General features: G+C 37.1%; 1 protein-coding gene across 1 annotated transcript; it reads left to right on the top strand.

Annotated features, from left to right (window-relative positions):
* The first annotated feature begins 1,676 nt into the window (after nucleotides 1–1,676).
* Nucleotides 1,677–10,994, top strand: cited4a (Cbp/p300-interacting transactivator, with Glu/Asp-rich carboxy-terminal domain, 4a). Its single transcript, XM_030147521.1, has 2 exons — nucleotides 1,677–1,811; nucleotides 9,238–10,994. Exon 2 carries the CDS (start codon nucleotides 9,245–9,247, stop codon nucleotides 9,947–9,949), a length of 705 nt encoding a protein of 234 aa, XP_030003381.1. The 5' UTR covers nucleotides 1,677–1,811; nucleotides 9,238–9,244; the 3' UTR covers nucleotides 9,950–10,994.
* The last annotated feature ends 11,652 nt before the right edge of the window (nucleotides 10,995–22,646 follow it).

A 22,646-nucleotide genomic window follows, 5' to 3' on the forward strand; every position in this document is an offset into this window, starting at 1 on the left:
TGACGTCACACATACATTGCATTGTTTTGGTCAGAATGCAGCCAACATGTCATTGAGGCAGAAACGGTCTAAACAGACGACACCAGGTCCACTGGAACACTGTCAAAGCTTCCGCTTCTTCAAAGGGTGGAATCCCTCCAATCTGCTCAAACATTTGTCCACAGCATGTGAATCATTTACAGGAATGTCATGTATTTGATACGCTACTTAGCGACGCTTGTGAATGTAGCGGCAGAGTGAACGCTGGGCCCAGTTCTGGTGCAGGCAACAAACGTCGTAGCCCCTCAAATACAAGTTTCCAAAGGTAGGGGAAAGGAAATGAGGTGCACAACAATGGGAGATGGGCAGAGTTGAACCGGTTCCACGTAGTGGAAATGCGACAATAGAGGAATTAGTAAAGCGTCTTTAGTTTCACTTTCACTGTACCCCTCTCCCCCAACGAACCGGGCCCGGCGTCATCTGTTATTATTATTTGTACATTCTGTATATGTTAGATTTTCTGTGCAGATGGAACTATAAAAGACAGTTAATGCAAACACACCTGTTTGTACTCTTTTATTCCTTCACCCAATGAGAATTGATAAGAGAACTGATAAGGAATCAGATCGATAAGCAATATCGATAATGGAATCGGAATCGTTAAATTCTTAATGATTCCCATCCCTAGCGGTTCTGTTTATCTGTCAAATGTTCCTTGTGGTCAGTTTCAGATGCTGCAGCTCTTTCATAATTCATAGTTTGAGTTCTTGTTTGTTCAGTATTAATTGTCAGCCTTGGAAATCCAAGCTGGACTGACTGTACATATCCTGACCAAGGAAAATCAAATTCACACTTTGTGCAGTAATCTACACCTGGCTTTTCTGCCTCCATTCATAATAATATACATTATATAGACTACATGTCGACTAAATTAATGTTTATGTGCAACATAGTATAGCAAACTATTACATGATCAAAAACAAATTAATTTTTGCCAAAAAAAAAAAAAGTCTTTGTTTGAATGTCTGGGTTCACCATAAATTTGTGATGTTAAAATGAGGTCACGAGCCAAAAAATGTTCAAAACCACTGCTCTACAGTCATTTCCACACACATAGACAACAGAGACATGGAAAGTATTTGTTGTTGCAGTTTTGATTCCTAACTTCTCCAACTAATCCTTCCCTTGTTGCTTGTTTAATTTCATGTATTACTCCACATGTCCATCAGACATTGTGGTGCTGTCAGCTTGTTAAAATGATTTTTCACTGCTGTGTCAGAGGCTTTTCTGCTCAAACCCACAGCATGGACACAGTCATTTCCTGCTGCTCTTTTAAACAGAAAACATATCAGTTTGGAGAGCAGGGATCATTACGGATAATAGTATAAGACTAATAATAATGAAGGCGCGCACTATCGGTGGATATCCGTTTGCGCGTCCCTCTCTCTCTCTCTCTCTCTCCGGGACGCACGGCGGCGGCGGCGGCGGCTCACCGGAGCGCACCGCCGGCTGGATCACTGGAAGGTAGTTAGTCAATGTTTCTTTGCTCAGTGATTAAGGGGGAGGACCAATGGCAACAAAGGAGACGGAGAGGACGGTAGCTCCTCCTCTCCCTATCTCTCTCTCTCTCTCTCTCTCTCCCTTTCTCCTGCTTTATAGATGTATATAATCCCTGAGTTGACCCAGAAAACAAACTCCTCTGACTGCCGGAGCGCCGGAGAGCTTGAAAATCCGCCGCAGGGGCTGCATGTAGCCGGAGCATCAGCTGGAGAAACAAACCCCCGGCACTGATCCAACTTCTTCTGCTGTTTTTTCCACATTTCAACCGTCGGGTAGGTGCCGTTTTCTGTTACGCGTAAAAAACAAAACAGGTACATAGACAGAGATAGAGAGAGGCGCATATTGGTCTTATATTTTAGTCATTTTTCTTTCTCTCTCCAGACTGATTTTGATGTAGCCACAGACAGCAAGACAAGAAGGGGGATGTCAGGAAAAATTGGATCGCATTTGTCACTTTTGTTGACTCGCAGTGCCTTATTATCGCCATCGAATAATGACAAATAACATGCGCGCACATCCCCGAGGATAAGAGCTTTCATTCTAATGCCAGCAATTATCACAGCAGCCTATATTTACAAAGAGACACCTTACCTAATAATAATAATAATAATAATAATAATAATAATAATAATAATAATGGGGAACACAAGAATACACAGAATTTTCAAAGGTGGACTTGAAGCTATTTGAGAAAAAGTCGCTGTCTTGTTTTATCAGCTTTAACTAAAAAGGGGTTGAATTGTTACAAGCAGCCTTTTGGGGGGGGGGGGGGGGGGGGGTTAAACCTGAAATGTCTTTTACACGATCATTCCAAATAAGCTGTGTGTTTTTATTCACCTTATAAAAGAAATAATAATAATATAATAATGCTGTCGCTGTTTTACGCACACAATCAGAGCCATCTCGACAGAAGGATAGGATGTGTTTTTGTCACCTGTGGGTAATCTTAATGAAGATCTTTTGTGGTGATTGTGTGTGATGGTGAAGAGAGGAGAAGAAGAGAAGAGAGGAGAGGTGTGCGTGGTCTGCACTAAGCATTCCTCTGCGTCCTTTTTGGCTACAAGGGTATTACTGCCCTCCCTCGTCGTTGGTGATATCCAGTGGTGATTCACTGCTACTGTAATTTGGGAATGTTTGAAAAGGCACTAATGACGTGACCGCAACCATTCCCATGCGTAAAAAGAAAATGGAAAGGGGAAAATAGTTGCAGAGATACTTCTTATTAAAGTGAAGGTGATTTTTTTAATACTATTTTAACCCATAAAGACCCAGTGTGACTTTTGTGGTAGTTCCCAAAAGAATTTTTCTTTCTATTTAACCTTTCTTAAGTGATTTATAACCATTTTTTTTGTAATATTATCCTCTGTATTTTGTGAGTTTATAGTCAAAATCAAGTATTTTCTTATATTTAGTTTACTGATCGTGCAAATGTTCATAACGGCTCAGATTAAAAGTGAGGGTTATTATATGAAAAATAGAGAAAGCTGATGAAAAAAGTGACCTTTTCAGTTAAATCTATCATTAACCCTTTCATGCATAGTGGTCACTACAGTGGACAGCTGTTCAAAGGTGTTCTCTTGTACACTGTAAAAAATGACTGTAGAATTAACACCAAAAAATTGTAAAATTGCAACATAAAAAAACTGTAAGTGTCAGTACAATGCAAAGTTGTTTATTTGAAAAGATTTTGTGTTAACGATTAAATCAAATATAGCTGTAGTTTTTACAGGAAGAGTGTGTGAACAAAACCAGATTTGTATGTAGAAATTATGGATTTCTATTGTTTTTAGAAAATAAAACTGTACGTTGAAATACAATGTGGTGCCATTTAAACTGCACAGACCATATAGATAGATAGATAGATAGATAGATAGATAGATAGATAGATAGATAGATAGATAGATAGAAAAGTTATAAAAAAGTAAACAATTAACTATGAAACATTTTAAATTTGTAAGTGAATGGGTTGGTAGAGTTGGTAGAGCAGCTCATCCAATAACCAAAGGGTTGGTGGTTTGAATCCTGGCTCAGACTGTCCATATGTCAAAGTGTCCATGGAAGACACTGAATCCTAAATGGACCTGGTGGTTTTGGAAAGTGCTTTGGACACCATGAAGGTGGAGAAAATGTGCTAAATAAATGCAGTCCATTTAAATCCAGTGTTAAATCTACATATTTAAAATGTTAAATGTACATGTTACTCCGTAAATATGTTTACAGTTGGATGTGTTTTTTACAGTGTTGCTCTGGAAACCACAGCTGCCAGGTTTTTTCTGTAAAAACAACAGGATTTTTTTTTTTTTTGCAGTGTACTATTTTAACCCATAAAGACCCAGTGTGACTTTTGTGGTAGTTCCCAAAAGAATTTTTCTCTGTATTTAACCTTTCTTAAGTGATTTATCACCATTTTTTGGTAATATTATCCTCTGTATTTTGCGAATTTTAAGTGAAAATCAAGTATTTTCTTATATTTAGTTTACTGATCATGCAGATGTTCATAACAGCTCAGATTAACCCTTTCATGCATAGTGGTCATCACAGTGGACAGCTGTTCTATTTATTTATTTATATATTTATTAAGTATTATTTATTGGTTTATTTAATAGGGATCATTTATATTTATCCAATTCAACTTTATTTGTAAAGCGCTTTAAAACAACCACAGTGGACCAAAGTGCTGTACAGAAGAATAATTCAAACCAAAATAGAAGAATAAAGACTTTGTTGTTTTAGTTCCACATCAGCTGACAGAGTGGACGCTTATGCACCATCCCATACACTGACATTCATACCATTACTGTAACTTTGCTGTTCATGCAAAGTTACATGCTAATGCTAATTGTTATTAGACTGTAATTAACAGTTTGTTTGGTTTTTTTTTGTTTGTTTTTTTTATAAAAGTTGTTGTTTTTTTGCATATTATCTCCATGCAGGTATGTTAAAATGTGAGAAAATATCAGATTAGCAGCATTAGAAATGTTTTTATTTCATCATTTTCTCACAGTCAATCAGTAAATACACGTTTCTTGCGTCTAAAATTAAACACATCGTTTTCAGCCGAGAGGACATTTTTGTAACTCTATGAAAAATAGGTTCGTGAAAAATCAATCACATTGTTTCTTTTTTGTTTTTTTTAAATGCCTAAAGAGGAATAAAAACACTGAGGAAAAAATCTTGATTAAGGTTCTTATAATTCATGCATGAAAGGGTAAAAAGTGAAGGTTATTATATGAAAAATAAAGAAAACTGGTTAAAAAAAGTGACTTTTTCAGTTAAATCTATCAATAACTGAACATAAACCCAGTGTCTCCATCCACTGTCATTGATCCAACTCCACTGGTTTAACCCTAACCCATAAAGACCCAGTCCTACTTTGATGACAGAGCCCAAATGATTTTTTTTTCTCTATATTTAACCTTTCTGAAGTGATTTATCAATATTTATTGCAATATTATCATCTATGTTATGCTTTTTTTGGGGGGTGAAAAACTGGTATTATTCTATATTTACTTTACTGATCATGTAGATGTTCATAAAAGCTCAGATTAAAATGGAGAGTTATATCAAAAACAGAGACAACTGAAGAAATAAAGGCAGTTAAAGCAAAATCTATCATTAACTGAACATAAACCCAGTGTGTCCATCCACTGTCATTGATCCAACTCCATGGGTTTTACTGGTGAATCAATGTTGTAGAAGATGACGGTGTTTCCATGGTAACTACGGAGCCTCTGAACGTCCAAATGGGTCATATCTGATGAACATGAAAAGATGACAAACTGTATTTTACACCAATTATTTACATGTATGGATAGGATTAATGGATCAACAGATATTAAACAGTTTAGATCAGTAGATGGTGGATGTTTGGGTCTTAACAAGTTAAAGGTCCAGTGCATAAAATCTGGAATCGATTTAAGATTTAGTGTTCAGGAGTATAGTCACCTCAAAATAAGAATTGTATTGCCTTAGAATTTGCTATTTATGTCCACAGAGGGAATGGGTCACCTCTATATTTCTACAAAAGACCAATTCTTCAGTGTCTATAGGATGTTTTATAAACTGTTGGTATCAGCGAAACTTGGCTCCAATAGTATGGCTCATAATACGGTGGTTAATGGGAGTAATAGCTACAAAATATGCAGATTTTGGCATAAGTTTGTGTTTATGTAGTTCGTCTCAACCATTGTAATATAAATACATTTTGTAATGGTAATTTTTAACAATGTTACTATTGGCTTTTACCTTTAAAAATCCACTCGGTCAACCTTTAGATTCTAGAACGGACTTGTTTTTAGAGAGTTGATATTAACTATGTTTTCTGATTACACTGAATGAACTGTTATTGATATGTGATATGTATTTAAAGTAGTATAGATGTCTCTTTGTTTTTGTTTTTCATTGTGGGTGTAAATCCAGTGTTAAGGTGGACTATGGTGGATTGGGAACGGTTATTATGACTTCCTCCAAAACACCACAAATGGAAAACCAGTCAATTTTCTGTTTTTTTTATTTTTTTTTTAGTTACCACTATAGACGGTGGTTGGATATTCAGTTGATTTCAGTCTACAACCTGACCATAAAATGCTTTTAATATGACATGGCTTTAACCCATAAAGACCCAGTTCTACTTTTATGATTTTTTTTCTCTATATTTAACCTTTCTGAAGTGATTTATCACTATTTATTGCAGTATTATCTTCTATGTTCTGCTTTTTTTTGGTGAAAATCAGATATTTTCCTATATTCAATTCACCGATCATGTAGATTACAGGTGTCAAACATGCGGCCCGGGGGCAAAATCCGGCCCACCAAAGGGTTCAATCCGGCCTGTGGGATGAATTTCTGAAATGCAAAAATTACACTGAAGATATTAACAATAAAGTATGTTAAACTCATTTTAGGTCAATTCAATCTAAAGTGGATCAGACCAGTAAAATACTATCATAATAAACTATAAATAATGAAAACTGCACATTTTTGTCTTTGTTTTAGAGCAAAAAAATAGTAAAATTACACAAGTAATTTTTTGTAAAAGACACAAGTCTTCTACAAAAAATGTGAATAACCTAAAAAAAAAATATGAACAACCTGAAATATCTTAAGAGAAGTATGTAGAATTTTACCAATATTCTGCCTATTGCTAAATGTTTTGTTTATTTGTAGATCCACTGTGGTCTGTAATTTGTTTAAATGATAAACTAAGGCATAATATTGCCAAAATTGCACTTATTTTTCTTAAGAATTTTCAGGTTGTTCATATTTGTTCATGTTATGTTCAATACAGTTTGTAGATGTAAACATTTTCATTATGGAATTTGACTTTTTTCACTCAAAAACAGAGAAAACTTTGGAATTGACATTATTTATCAGTTGTTATCCTGCTATTTATATTATTTTTCTGGTCCGGCCCACTTTAGATCATATTAGTCTGTATGTGGGCCCTGAACTAAAATGAGTTTGACACCCCTGATATAGATGTTCTTTAAAGCTCAGATTAAAGTTGAGGGTTATTCAATCAAAAGTAGAGAAAACTGAAGAAATAAAGGCTGTTAAAGCAAAATCTATCATTAACTGAACATAAAACAAGTGTGTCCATCCACTATCATTGATCCAACTCCATGTGTTTCATGTTGTAGAAGATGACGGTGTTTCCACGGTAACTACAGAGCCTTTGAACGTCCAAATGGGTCACATCTGATGACCATGAAAAGATGACAAACTGTATTTTACATCAATTATTTACATGTATAGATAGGATTAGTGGATCAACAGGTATTAAATATTTTAGATCAGTAGATGCTTTTGGTTGACGGTGGATGTTTGGGTCTTTATGGTTTATTGTTGTGTTTTAAGCTTTCATTTGTGTGACCCATGTAAAGGCTACGAAGGACGTTAAGATTCCATTTGATGCAGGTTTGAACTTACATGGTTCGGGTTTTGTTTCTATAGCCTCACACTTATTCTGTTACAAGCCAAATCCTAACTACAGGGTTATTCAAAAACAATGAACTGATTTCATGACGCAATATTTTAATAAGGAAAAGCAATAGAAAACTCCAACCAAGTCACAAGTATTCTACTCACCATCAGCTTTTATTTCCTGTCTTACAAGTGTTCAATGTGTCCACCACCTGCAGCATGGACAACATTAATGCGATAAGACGCGTAATCAGCATATCACGATCCACTGAGTTGATATTCATTGTTGTTATTCAATGTTTTAGGTCATCGAGGTTAGTGGTTAGCGGTTGAACATAAATGTGATCTTTTTCGTATCTCCACAAGAAAAAAAAAAAATCACACATGGTGAGGTCTGGGGCCAAGCACAAAGAGCAAGGTCTTGGGCCCCCTTCCGACCAATCCATTGCTGGGGCACTTTTTCATGTAAAAAAGCTCAAACTTAGAAAAATCCTCTTTCGAATGGTCAGTGGGTATGGTTACATGATGTTTTTTACATCCGATTTATTTTTCCAGAAGAAATTAATCCCAAACTAAAGTATTTTCTCTTCTGTTTACATGGAAATGTTAAACCTGAATAAAGGTTTACATGAGAAACGTTTATTCGGGTCTCACAGCCCTTCTGTTAGCTTAGCTTAGCATAGTCACTGCATTTCCATGGTCACACGTAGCCAGTTTTTTAAAGGTGATTTGTAGTCTTTTTAAGTGATTTTGTGAAATCCGATTCTCCCTAATTATTCCTTTAAATCTGCAACTTACTGCACTCATACAATCTTGGGACTGTTGTGTTGGAAAATCTTTTTGTTGGAAGGGATGCATGCGCTAAATTAGCTTTGCTTTACCGTTTTAGCTTTGCATTAGTTTTTATTTCCCAAGATTTTATTAGTGCAGTAAGTCACATGGCCATGATTTGAGCCTCAATTTATGATCATATTGACCCCACCGGACTAAAGGAATGATTAGGGAGAACTGAATTTCACAAAATCACTCATAAAATACTATAAATCACCTATAAAAGCCTGGCTACGTCTGACCATAGGAATGAAGCCATTATGCTAAGCTAGGCTAAGCTAATGGAAGGGCTGCGAGAACAAGGCAATCGGTGCACTGCAGTGCAAACTGATTTGCCCACTTATCGAACTCATTAGTGCATGACAAATGAATGAATAAAAAACAAGTGGTTAACTCTTCCTTCAGGGTTTTCCAGGCTGGTAGATCCCATCAGAATAGCCCACTGGAACGGTTTGGGAAGACTAGACTGCATTGCATATTTTTCCGCCAGCGCAGAATGTGTGCGTCATTGCGACAGGACAAGACACTGAGCATGCGCAGAATGGCAGGAATAAAGTCCAAACGGAATAAAGGGTTTACATGTCCCAGGAAGAATTTAGACCAGATTGAAAAGTGGATTAAACCAGTGACTTTAATCGGGTTTAAATTCAATCCCAACTTTTCTTTTTCAACTGGAATAAGGTGTTTACATGGACATCTGAAATAGGATCTAACCTTTAATCAGTTTAAACCACGAATAAAAGTTGTCATGGAAACGCACGGACTGACTCATTCCATGACGATGCTTGAGAACTGAAGCAAAGTGTCATGAAATCAGTTCATTCTTTTTGAATAACTCTGTATAAGCAAACTTCCTTCAGTGAGGGTCTGGCTTCCATAAAAAGGGTAGATGTTTTGTAGTTTATGTGTTTTTATTACAAGTATGTTTCCAATGATCTTTTCCAGACTAATCATGGCCGAACACATGATGATGCCCATGAGCCACGGCTTCAGGATGGGTATGAACGGCCCTCCCCAGCACAACCCTCAGCCTGGCCTGCGCACCCTACCCAACGGCCAGGTGATGCACTACAGGAGCCCCCAGAACAACATGGAGGCCGCCATGCGCCAGAGACCGGGCATGGTGGGACCTGGAGGGATGGGCGGCCCTGTCGGCGGAGGTCCGATGGCTAATCACCACCACCAGATGATGCCCGGGAACATGATGTACAACAGTCAGGGCCCACCGCCGCAGCACCACCATATGCACCCCCATCAGCAGCAACAGCAGCAGCAGCAGCAGCAGGCCGGACACCCGCAGCAGTACCTTCCCGGAAACCTCACCTCCCAGCAGCTCATGGCCAGCATGCACCTGCAGAAACTCAACACTCAGTACCACGGACACCCGCTCAGCTCAGCCAACGGACACCACCTTCCCAACGGTGCTCAGTACCGGGTGGGTCCGGCTCAGCTGTCGGGCATGCAGCACATCGGGGGCCCGCTGGGGCTCAACGGCATGGACATGGATCTGATCGACGAAGAAGTTCTGACTTCACTGGTCCTGGAGTTTGGGTTGGACCGCGTTCAGGAGCTGCCCGAGCTCTTCCTGGGACAGAACGAGTTTGATTTCATTTCGGACTTTGTGTGCAAACAGCAGCCGAGCACCGTGAGCTGCTGAGCGCGGCGGCGGCGGCGGCTGGACTCTAGGCTGGTTTTTAGGCCTGTTTGGAACTGGACACCCCAAAGAATGAGTGAGCGGCCCCAGCAACACAGTGAGAGGAGACAATCTCTGTGTTGTGTTTTGGGTGTTTCTGTGTCTGTGTATTTGACAGTGTCTTCGCGCCTTTACACTGACCTGCCTGTGAGCTGATGAAGAATTGAAAATAATGACAGAAGCCCTGGGTCTCTGTTGCCGAGCGGTGCCAGCAAATCGTCTTTGGTTGGTCCAGATTGTGGCACGCTGACACGGTGGGCTCTGTCTGGACACATCTGGCCCTCAGCACGTGCCTGCAGTGCCAAGGCTTTGGGATAATTGTAAAGTTAAACATGACGGGGGAAGGGAAGGTCACCTGAAAAAGACTCTCCATTTTGGTCTGCTAGATTCGTGCCATTCTATCTCTGATGACATCTTCAACGAGTAGCAGACATTTTACAGATTGAATTTACTAATGGTAGTCCTCTGAATTGGTTTATACAAGGATGAAGGGATTAAGAGTCAAGAATGATTTTTTTTTTTTCCTGACATGTGTGATGTATGTGCATATTGAAGGCTGGCTCTTCAAAACTGAGAAGGTCCCTGTGGAAAAAAAAAAAAAAAAGAGAGAGATTTCCTTGAAGAGAAGGAGAGTGTGACTGTGCAGCATTCCTGGGTGACAGGGTTTATCTGGGATTGGTCAGGTGAAACGTGCTACATTGATTATTTAGCTTTCAGTGTCACTTACCTGAATCAGATAAAATCTGCCTTCATTAAATGTATCACATCTGTTCCCTGCTAATTAACTGTGATTGAATCAGGCAGAGTAGAGTAGGTTTGAACAAAGCATTTATCTGGAGGAAACCGCTCCAACGTCCACTGCACCAACACAGGCATTTAGATGCTCATCGCAAGGCTGAAGCAAAACATTATTTTTTATTGTGGATTAATCTCTTGATATTTTCCTGATTAATTGGTTAGTTGTTTGATCAATGAATTGTCAGAAAATGACAACAAAAATTTGGTTCTCCAAAGTATAAGATGGCGTCCATTAGAGCTGCAACCGATTAATCGATTAGGTGCTTGAAGCAAATGCAAAAATTCACGATTCCATTCATCGACTCGAATTGATTGAAGGGAAATATTTTATTGCAGTTTTCCTGAATTGAAGCTTCTTTGTGCGTCACAATAAGGGTCCGTGTGAAACTCAACAGTGGAGCCAGTGTTTAACAGCAGAGAAATGAAGGAAATAATGCTTTGATTCAGGAGAATTGTGGTTGAATGATTTTTTTTGGATCACTTTGAGTCGATTATTGGGTTGCAGCTCTAGCGTCCATAACTCGGCGGCTGGGTGCTATGGGCAAAAATATCATCATGGCATCACTATTTAACACAATAAATGTCAAAAATTTTAATATTTCCTGAAAGTTTAAAGGCTGAAAGTTTAAACCAGACTGAAATTAATGGTAAAATGTTTGTCCGACATCACAATATGCAAAAGTAAAATTGATAAAAAATAAGACACTGAAGCATTTCTCAGTGACACTGCACACAAAACGAGGACATAAACAAAAGTGATATTATGATAATGATAATGAATAACAAGATGGCATCCATAACTCAAAGGCTGGGTGCTATGGGCAAAAATATCATCATGGCATCACTATTTAACACAATAAATGTCAAAAATGTTAATATTTCCTGGAAGTTTAAAGGTTGAAAGTTTAAACCAGACTGAAATTAATGGTAAAATGTTTGTCCGACATCACAATATGCACGAGTAAAACTGATAAAAATAAGACACAGAAGCATTTCTCAGTGACATTGCACACAAAATGAGGACAAAAACAAAAGCGATATTATTATAATGATAATGAATTACTGCGGTATAAAGTTACGCTATGATAATCATGTCATTGAATGGCCCAGCCAATGATATTTACTGTCATAAATGAGGAAAGCAACCAGAAAATATTTACATTTAAGAACCTTCAATCAGAACCTTTAACCTTTTCGTAAAAAATGAATTATTAATTTAATAGCTGACAACTAGTCCATTAATCGTAGCAGCTCTTTCCTGAGTTATTACTTCTTAGAATAGCTGCAAAAGTTACAGAGAATAGAAAATAACAAAATACAACCGTGTGGCTTGGGATGACACTGGTCGAAAGATTCAAGAAAAGCCAAATAGAAATAGTTGTGAAACTGCTGGTCACAGATGTGAGGTGTGACTTACTAAAACAAAAAAAAAAAAAGATGTGTGAGATTGCAGAATTTGCATCTGCGACTTTTGTGTGTATGTGTGTGTATGTGTGTGTGTGTGTGTGTGTGTGTGGTTAGAGCAGTGCAGCATTTACAGTCCATCCAACCGCCTCCACTATATACTAAACTATTGTGCTGAAGCTGACTGGGGAGAGGATGGGGGAGATTTTTGGCGAGTCCGCATTGTGTGGATGCAGCACTCCACAGCAGCACTTAGTTTAATCATTGTTTAAAGCTGCCGCTACCTGTGGCATTGATTACATTAGGCAGCAGGACTGGGGTGAGGAGCACAAAAGCGTGCAAAGTTGTTGTTTTTTTGCCATAGATTAGCTTACTCTGCTGCTTTTCTACTGATTAGATTGAAATTACATGTTCTCACACGCTTGTCTTAATTGAGGTCGGCTTGCACATTCTCCAACAACTCAATAATTATAAAACAGCCATGTTCAGTGGCATTTCTTTCTCTTTTTTTTTTTTTTTTCTTTTTTTTTCTCGTGCATTTGGTAATTAGGTTTTTTTGTCAAGGTTGCTGCTTTTGCCGCTGCAGGGAGAACTTCCTGCACTTGTAGTTTCTATTTGTGGAGCTGTCGGAGGGGTCAGAGCTGCTCTGGTGCACTGTGTTAATCTGTTCCAATACAACTGTGTGCTGTCCCCAGTCTCTGTGGGGACGGTCAGATCTGCCGTCACGAAGCAGCTCCAGTTGAACATCGGCTGCTGGAAAGAAAAAAAAAAGTGCCAGTGAGTTTGATTTTCTGCCTGGCAAACTGCAGACAACCTCAGACAATTAAGTTACATGGAAAATAGGGATGCACTGATCCGCCGCTGGACACTGGTATCGGCCAGTATTTGCCTTTTTTGACCGCCGTCGGCCTATTGACAGATGAGACGACGTTCACCGATAACAGCGGACGGTGTTTATCTGTTGTCGTGCGAATGTCTCGATGTTTGATTACAGCTCAGTGACGGCGTCTGATTCAGTTCTGTTTCGGTAGAGTTAAATCTAGTTAAACTTACAACCGAGGTTATTATTGTTAATGAAAACTAACGAAATGACAAAAACTAGAATTGTAAAAAACATTTTCGTTAACTGAAATAAATAAAAACTATAATTAAAAAAAAAAAAACGATAACTAACTGAAACTGTATTGTGTGTTTACAAAACTAACTAAAATGTGTAAAAAACATTATGGATAAAATTCCCTTCGTTTTTGTCTCTGTCAACATCGGATTGATACGAAAGAGATTTATTTCACTCTACCAATTTTAGCTAGCGACATCATACTTGTCGTTTAGAGTCGTCTTCTCGTTCCCACTCTACCTGGAAACATGGAGACTAAAGTTGGAAGAAAGTAGCAGAGTCCTGTCTGGGATTTATTTGAATACAACGGAAAAGAAGAGAAAAGATATGACAAAACTAAAATTCAAACTAAAACTAAACTAAAACAAAGCATTTAGGAAAAAAATGAAAACTAATAAAAACTAGCAAACCTGCTCTAAAAACAAATGAAAACTAACTGAATTCGAGAAAAAAAGTCAAAACTAAATAAAACTAAACTATAATGAAAAATACAAAACTATTAGAACCTTGCTATCGGCCTATTGACAGATGAGGCGACGTTCACCAATAACAGCGGACGGTGTTTATCTGTTGTCATGCGAACGTCTCGATGTCTGATTACAGCTCAGTCACGGCGTCTGATTCAGTTCTGTTTCGGTAGAGTTAAATCTAGTTAAACTTGCAACCCCTGTCGTTGTTAAAAATGTTGCCTGAATCACCAGTGACATGTGGTAAGGGATGTAACGATATGAAAATTTCATATCACGGTTATTGTGACCAAAATTATCACGGTTATCATTATTATCACGGTATTGTTGAAATTGTGCTCAAAATGTTCAAAAAATACTAATACACACACTGAAATAATTTAACCAAGTTGTATTTTGAAAAAACAAAACAAAACAAAAAAACAGAAATAAAAGAATAGGCACAATGTACCTTCTGTAGCAGAAACATTTAAATATTAACCTTTAGTGGTCTGAGTCTATTTTGGCCGTTTTTCAGTCCTTTTGATTTTGCCTTTATATACTATATACAGAAATGTTTACTATACCCAAGTTTGGGATTGTTTTTTTCAGCACGGCTTCATCTATATCGTCTGTCTATTATTTTTTTCACTTTAATCTACTATAAAAACACAAAAGGACAAAAAAACCCACAAAAAAATATAAAATGCAATTTGAAAAATGTATATAATTTATTGCATAAATAACACACAGATGCTTAACGAACCTTTTCAAAGACTTTAAAAGTGAATATTGGTTCCAAATATTAAGTATATAAAATTAAAATTGTAATAAATTCAAACTATACTCAAATATTTGACATAAAAGCAGATCTTTACATTGGGTTTTTTCCCTAAAAGTGCGGTAATCAAACACGGTTATCATGATAATTAGAATTTTAATAGCGATACTAACCGTTGGCAATTTTACCACGGTTTATCGTTATACCGATAATCGTTACATCCCTACATGTGATGCTTTCTGAACTGTCTGCATCTGTGAAGAAACGTGTGGATGCTCAACAACGGTTAATTAAAGTTCAGTGATTATAATGTGTGAGTTTAGCCTGCTAACAGCCAGCGGATTAGCTGTTAGCATCATGACTGTACATCTATACCAGAAACCCAAATGGATTCATTTATGTGCTACATCCTGTCACCAAAATTAAGTATTTTATAGCTGTTACAACTGATACGTAATATATTGCCTTAAGTTTTAACTCTTTTCCAAACTCTTTACAACAGCTTGTGATTTCAGTCAGTGAGGTTTAAAAAAAAGCCTCAATGATTCAGGTTTTTTAATACATTTGTGGCTGCGCTATTGTTTATTTGATTAATAGTAAAAATGTAGCAAATCTTTTTTCACTCTATATTAGACACTTTATAGAACAACGTTGAAAAACATAATATAAAATTATGTCAATCTTCCATTTAAATACTTGAGACAAACCAAAGATAACATTTGTCGCTTTGTCTGCGCAAAACTTTACCGATATTTACTAAATGTGGAAAAAAAACAGAAGTGCGTAATGTGGGTTTTTCCATTGAATCGCAAATGCGATGATTTGTTTATTTATTATCGCGAATCATTCCATAAAAATGGCGACAAATAGAGCTGCAATCGATTAATCGATTAGGTGCTTGAAGTCAATGCAAAACATCCCGATTCGATTAATCAACTCAGATTGATTGAAGGGAGATATTCTATTGCAGTTTTCCTGAACTGAAGCTTCTTTGTGCGTCACAATAAGCGTCCGTGTGAAACACAACAGTGGAACCAATGTTTAACAGCAGAGAAATGAAGGAAACAAAGATTTGATTCAGGAGAATTGTGGTTGAACGATTTTTTTGGATCACTTTGAGTCGATTAATCGGTTGCAGCTCTTGCGACGAACATAAATATGGTGTTGATTTACAGATATATTATTATTATTATTATTATTATTATATATTACCCCTCTATCTCGTACGAAATTAAAAAATGATTGGGTTTCCTGGTGTGTCCACACATACCGCGACATGTTTCATCTTCTTCGCTTGTTGTAACGTACGTCAACATCCGGTTTTTTAATTCACCAGACTCTAGTTGCGAAAAAAGGTCTTTCCATTGCAGTTTTGTGTGATATTCCATTTGCACTATGCCTGAAAAACCACCTCTTGCCAGCGCAAAACTTGAGACTTTTGGCGACATTGTCGTTTTTCCACTAGGTAAATTTTTGTGCGCAAGTTATATTTGCGCAATTTGAGGGTCAACGGAAAAGTGACTACTGATTTAATTCAATGTGAATATTTTACTTTGAAATACTAGTGACAGGAAGTGGTAGCGGTCAAACATGGGTAGTGACAAGAACATCCACGATTAGGAAAACAACAAGCAAATTCAATAAAGAAACAAATGTCAAACATCAGTATCAGTATCGGCTAACTGCCAAAGTGTGGTTTTAACCTTGGTGTCGGCCATGAATTTGCGGATCAGTGCATCCCCAACGTAAAAGTGGAAATCTTTCTGGCCTTAGTGAGACAGTGGCCTCTGATTACTGCTGTATCAATAAGCGCAGCCTTCTTTGTGTGTTGTATCTTTGTACTGTAGACTAGAGGTGAAGTTGATCTAGACACATTTAAGGTACTTTTGAAAACATTGTCAGATGTAAATGTAAATCAGTGGCTGATTTTTGATGTGTTGACAAGAGATTATATCCTACATTTTTTTTTTTTTTTTTTTTACAAAACAGAACTAGAGTGTGTAGATATGGGAAAAACCATTGGCTTTTGGGTGCAGGGACTGAATGAAGCTTTAAGACCAAGTAGAGACTGCATGTTAAAGTGAGCGTGAGGGATGCCACCACTTTTCTCACAAAGCAGCCCAGAATGTACAGTACACTTTGTGGGAACTTGTCTTAAGATGGTAGATAAACGTGTGAGATTGTACTCCTTGTTCCAAATTAGAAACCATTCATTTGGGTAATCCCCCCCCCACCCCACCCCCCCTACCCCCTCCTCCTCCTCCTCCTCCCTTCCGTCTCCCACTTCCCCAAAGCTTTTGTAATGTTATTGATTCTATTTTAAGAAAATGTATTTATTTTCAAATAAAATATTTATTTAAAGAACTTCTTTTGTATGTCAGTGATTTCTTTATTTATATCAAATGAACTTCAGGAGCAATTTCACCTGTGCAGACTTATTTCCAATGTCAGAATAAAATCATGAGTGTTCTGAAGGAGTTAAAGGAACACCACTCAAACTCACCACGCACATTAAAAAAAAAATATATATATATATATATACATATATATATATATATATATATATATATATATATATATATATATTTGTCTTGTTCTCGATGTTTCACCAAAATCCAGTCCATTTCAAATCATAAGTTTTTAGCCTTTGTTCATGCATCATTTTGTTGTAAATTGTATTTGTTCATAATAATATAAAGCCGGAAACAAAATTATTTAACAGTAAGTATAGGGATGCACCGATACCATTTTTTTTCAGACCGAGTACGAGTACTTACATTTGAGTACTTGCCGATACCGAGTACCGATATGAGTCCTTAATAATCCCATTCCAGTTCTTAGTTCCTTTTGTAAATGTGCTTTATTGCCGTTGTCATTAGTCTGACTGGAAAAAAAGTGCTGCTACTGACGTTTAATGTGTTGGAATGAGCGTTTCTCAATTAATCCACCAGGGGGCGCCGCTCTGAATTAACCATACTGGACAAATACCACGAAGAAATGTAAAGTTTTTTGAGAAGAAGAAGAAGAAAGTCAGTAATAACAAACATGGAGACGACAGCGGTAACACTAATGTGATACTAATATTGCAGCGTTTTCACTGGTAAGGTTTAAAAGCTTAGCTTCAGCAGCAAGAGAAAAGAGAAATGAGTGATAAATTTCCTTTTCATTTCCGCTGGAGGCGGTCTGCACCACTCCATACTCCCGCTGGTATTCTCTGTTTCCACCAGCACCAGGAAAACGGATGGAATGTACGCAAAGGACGGACAGAACGCTGTGTCCGTATCTGTCTGTGTCTGTAACGTTACTTGCAGTCAGCGTTACTTTTATCACTGTCATTTATTTCGTTAAATCTCCACACTCTTCACACTCCCCACACATTTTTCCACCGTCATGAACCTGCTGCACTGAACTGTGAATGTCACACAACCGTAAGTGGTATCGGTGCATTTGTATCGGATTACTTTTACGAGTATGAGTACGGGTATGCACACTGAGTATCAGAGCCGATGCCCGATACTGGTATCGGTATCGGAGCATCCCTAAGTAAGTATCAGGCATTAGAGAATAGATGTGTTTAGTCTAGCGGCATTGTACCCGTGGTGCCATTGTATGATAGCATGATAAGTAGAACTTGTGTGCCACCACTATCCATTTGTGAACTACCATTTAATCATGCATTGTGCAGGTAATAATTTGTGCCAACATGTGAGGCATGAAGGGAAGAGCATGTATTTGTTTGGCCTGTCAAACATGATTAAATTCATCCAGCGGTAGTGAATTGCAGCCTTCACATTGTAGCATCGTCTGCTAGCAGTAGAAATTTCATGAATGGCAGCATAACCACTTCCGAAAATGGAGTATGGCGTCAAGGATGAAGAATTCGAAGTAGAGACAGGCTAAAATGGCCCGGCATACCTCACAACATTTGAATACAGACATAAAATTGTGCCTAGTAGATAGTCAGGTAATGTTGGTATTCATTTGGCGAGTTTGGTGGTGATTGGGCCTGTGAAGGCTGAGGAAAACCTGTACAAACGCCCTCCTGTGCTGCAACATCGATGGGACACAGAACGTGTATTGTATAGTAGGATGATGATGTTTGTTAGTTGAACATAATTTAGCAAATCAAGAAACTCAGGATTGTTGTAAAAGTGTTGGAAGTATCCAAGTGTACAATACATACATGTAAAAACTACTGAAGCAGATATCATCATAGCTTTCTCCACAATCTGTTTAGAATCTAAAGCTCCAACATGACCAGACTGTAATGATTTTCAGTCCTTTTAGTTGCAAAGAATGAGGTGAAATATGACGACATAATGACCATGTTGGTGTTGTGTATCATGTGTATGATGGAGATGCAGTCCATTGAATCATTTCACACTAAATTAGACGTTCCTGTACTATTTTTATGACAAGCTGCCACTTTCTTGACCATAAAATTGTAATATATTACTGAATCTGATGAACCAATCTCTACAAAACTCATTTCATAGTCTTGTTAGAGGAACCTGTTAGGAACTAAAGTCTAGCTGTCTATCTGCAAAAGAAAAAAAAAAAAGAAGTCTAATAAACTGAATCTCTGAAAATACATCTCAGCGGGGTACAGACATTCAGCTCTGTCTCCTGCTGAGTTGTACTTTCAGGGGAAAGAGCCAAAAAACTGAAACAACAAATACCACAGTCTTCTATTCAACCTCAGAACTTATTGACGGAGCCATGATTTAAAGATGGACCACTAGATCACTCAGAACAGGGTCCAGATTAAAAAGAGATCACCAAGAAATGGGTCATTGAAAAATTTACTGACGGTATTTTCAGAGAGAAGTTCAGTCTAAGTCAATGGGAACTGAGGTTTTTTTGGAGCCATCCCCAGTGGTCGTTGGTGGTTTTCCAACTTTAACACACTTCCACATTGGCTTCATTTTTCAGCTGAAGTTCTTGAGTTAAAAAGAATGATTCAAGGTTTGATTAAAAACCTAAAAGATTCGGGTCTTTTGTGAAAACACATGGCTACAGCCGCATAAGTCAAGCTTTTCTTTAGTTGCACTGTAAAAAAAACAAAACAAAAAAACGGTAATATTCCGGCAGCAGGGGTGCCGAAAAAAATACTGTTAAATAACAGAAAATAACCATCTCATAAAAATACAGTAATTTTCCATAATTAAAATACAGTTTTTTGCCCTAACTTTACATGAGTTGACATGTAACTATGGGACCCCCACAAATACTGGGCCCCATGAATTTGCCATGTTCACCCCCATTATCGGTGCCACAGATTGACCCACACTGTTAAAAAAAAATCTGTAATTTAATTGAATTTTTACTGTTTATTTTACAGATTTTTCTTGTATTTTCAAGATACAGGAAAATATCAATGAAATGACAAATATAGACTGTGATTTTACATGTCAAATGTAAAATAACACGAAAAAACTGTAACTGTGAATAACTAAAAAACTTCAGTTTTTTAAAAGAAATTTTTTCTTTTTTCACAGAAAAATACAGTTAAAATACATTTGCAAATGTATCATAATTTCACAAATATTTCTTTTCTATTTATGAGATTAAACTGTTAATTTAAAATTTAATACTATAAAAAAAAAGTAATAATACGAGATAAAATTACTGACAATTAACCGTAAAAGTAGTATTTGTTCTGTAAGTTTAACAAGACGTGTTTGTTAATTGACAAATATCTTGTGTAATTACGGGAGGTTTCACATCAAAAATATTGAATAAATGTATTTTTGTGAATGTATAACATGTATAAGCACTAATAAAAAGTCCAAATACAGTTTTTATCGAGGGATTGTACAATTTAGTCTCATTGAAAATTATTTATATATATATTTATAGATAATTTGATTGTTTTAATACATGAAAATATTCTTTAATAAACATTAAAAAGTTAAAAAAAAAATCTCATGTAAAGTTAGGGCAAAAAAACTGTATTTTAATGATGGAAAATTACTGTATTTTTATGAGATGGTTATTTTCTGTTATTTTACAGTATTTTTTTTGGCACCCCTGCTGCCGAAATATTTTTGTGTTATGTTTTTTTTACGGATTTTTTTTTTTTTTTTACAGTGTATGTTTTTTTTTAAGTCTTCAGTGTATGGCAGACATCAGTAAATGCCTTAAAAAAACAGTAGATTCTAAATAACAACATAGGTTGGACACTTCATGTTTTAACACTGAGCTGTTGCTTGCCTTAGCCCTTAAAACCACAAGAGGCTTTCAGATGCTGTCGATTCATCCTATTTGCCTGAGTTTTCATCTCTTGTTGGTTTTAGACGTTCCTCCACCCACGAGAAGTGATGAGCAAACACAAGAGCCAAGTACAAACTATATATCCCATACAGTAGTGACTCAGCACTCTGTCAGCACTAAAATGGACCCACCAACAGCTTTTTTTAGGACCCAGTGAGTGATATAATAGGAAAAAATTGGCCTTTAACAGCCTGATGTTCTGTAAACAGCACAATGTGTTGTTTTTGTAGCGAACAACTGCAGTGTTTTCTATTTAAAAGGCTTTAAACATGAAAACACATTCAGATCTGCCTACAGTCACAGGCTCCTGCTGCCTTTAAAATTCTGTTTCCAGCAGATCATACACACATCCTGTTGCACTGACTGATGCATTAATTCATTCATTCAACAGCTTAGCGCGCAGAGGGTCGTGGGGGGTCCTGAAGCCTATTACCGGCTACCAAACGACGAAGGCGGGGCGCACCCTGGATGTGTCACCAGCAATCATTCATTCTCATATTTAGTCCTACGGATGACTTAGACCAGGGGTGTCGAACTCATTTTAGTTCATGGGCTACATTCAGCTAAATTTGATCTGAAGTAGGCCGAACCAGTAAAATAATAACATAATAATATATAAATAATATCAACTCCAAACTTTTCTGTTTTAGAGCAAAAACATTAATTTAATTTAATTTAATTTACATGATGAAAAGGTTTACATCTACAGACTATCCTTTCAAAAGATATGAATAACATGGACAAACTGAAAAAATAAGTTTAATTTTAACAATATTCTGCCTCAGTTTATCATTTACACATGTACATTATTACTTACAGATCACAGTGGATCTACAAACACAAAACATTTAATGACAGACAGAATATTGTTAAAATTCTTGCTATGAAGCAATTGCACATTTATCGTATGCAAGATGGCGGCGCGCATAGATGCAGTGACCCGGCGCTCTCCATGCTTTAGCAGCAATTGATATCTCTCATCTGTAGTATAGAGTTAGCTTTTGTATATGCTTTCTGTATATTTTGTTAATTTCAGGAGTTGTAGCATTACTTTAGTAACACGTGTGTTAATATTTTACTCTGAAACCCTGCACAGTTCACTTTTCTTAACACTGTGATATTTGTATTTTATTTTATTTTATTATACAGTCCCTTTTGCACTAAGTGATTTGCTGCTAAATTAAACTGAGCTGCTAAACTGATTTTCATTGTTCCTGTAACAGTGACAATAAAGTTCTATTCTATTCTATTCTATAATCCGGAACTCCGACACACTCACCTCATTCAAAAGCCAACTCAAGTCCCACCTCTTCAGATCATCATTTGAAAACTGACTGCCTGTTCAACCTCATCCACTCCAAGGTTATAATAGTTTTGGATTTTTAATTATAGTTTAGTTTCATTTAGTTTTGACTTTTTTTTCTCTAATTTAGTTAGTTTTAATTAGTTTTTAGAGCATGTTTGCTAGTTTTTCTTAGTTATCATTTTTTTTTCTGAATGCTTAGTTTTAGTTTAGTTTAGTTTTAGTTATGTCATATATTTTATCTTCCTCACCATCCTGTTCAAAGAAATTAGTGAGGCATGGATCAGTGGGTTACCCTGGACACTTACTTTGGGGGTCGGGTTAGGGCGGCTCATTGACTGAGCAGAGACACAAACACATGTACAGTAGGATGTATAAATTCCCTATAGCAGATTGGTGGTGGTGGTGGTGGTGGTGGGGTGATCCATACACAACGTCACTTACGTGAAAACAATGCGAAGATGTGCAAAGCGTGAGAGGAAATGCACAAAGCAGCCAGCAGAAAACCAGATAGAAACATATATAAACCAGATGGAAAC

This window comes from Sphaeramia orbicularis, chromosome 11, assembly GCF_902148855.1.
Source record: "Sphaeramia orbicularis chromosome 11, fSphaOr1.1, whole genome shotgun sequence".
NCBI classification, from domain to species: domain Eukaryota; kingdom Metazoa; phylum Chordata; class Actinopteri; order Kurtiformes; family Apogonidae; genus Sphaeramia; species Sphaeramia orbicularis.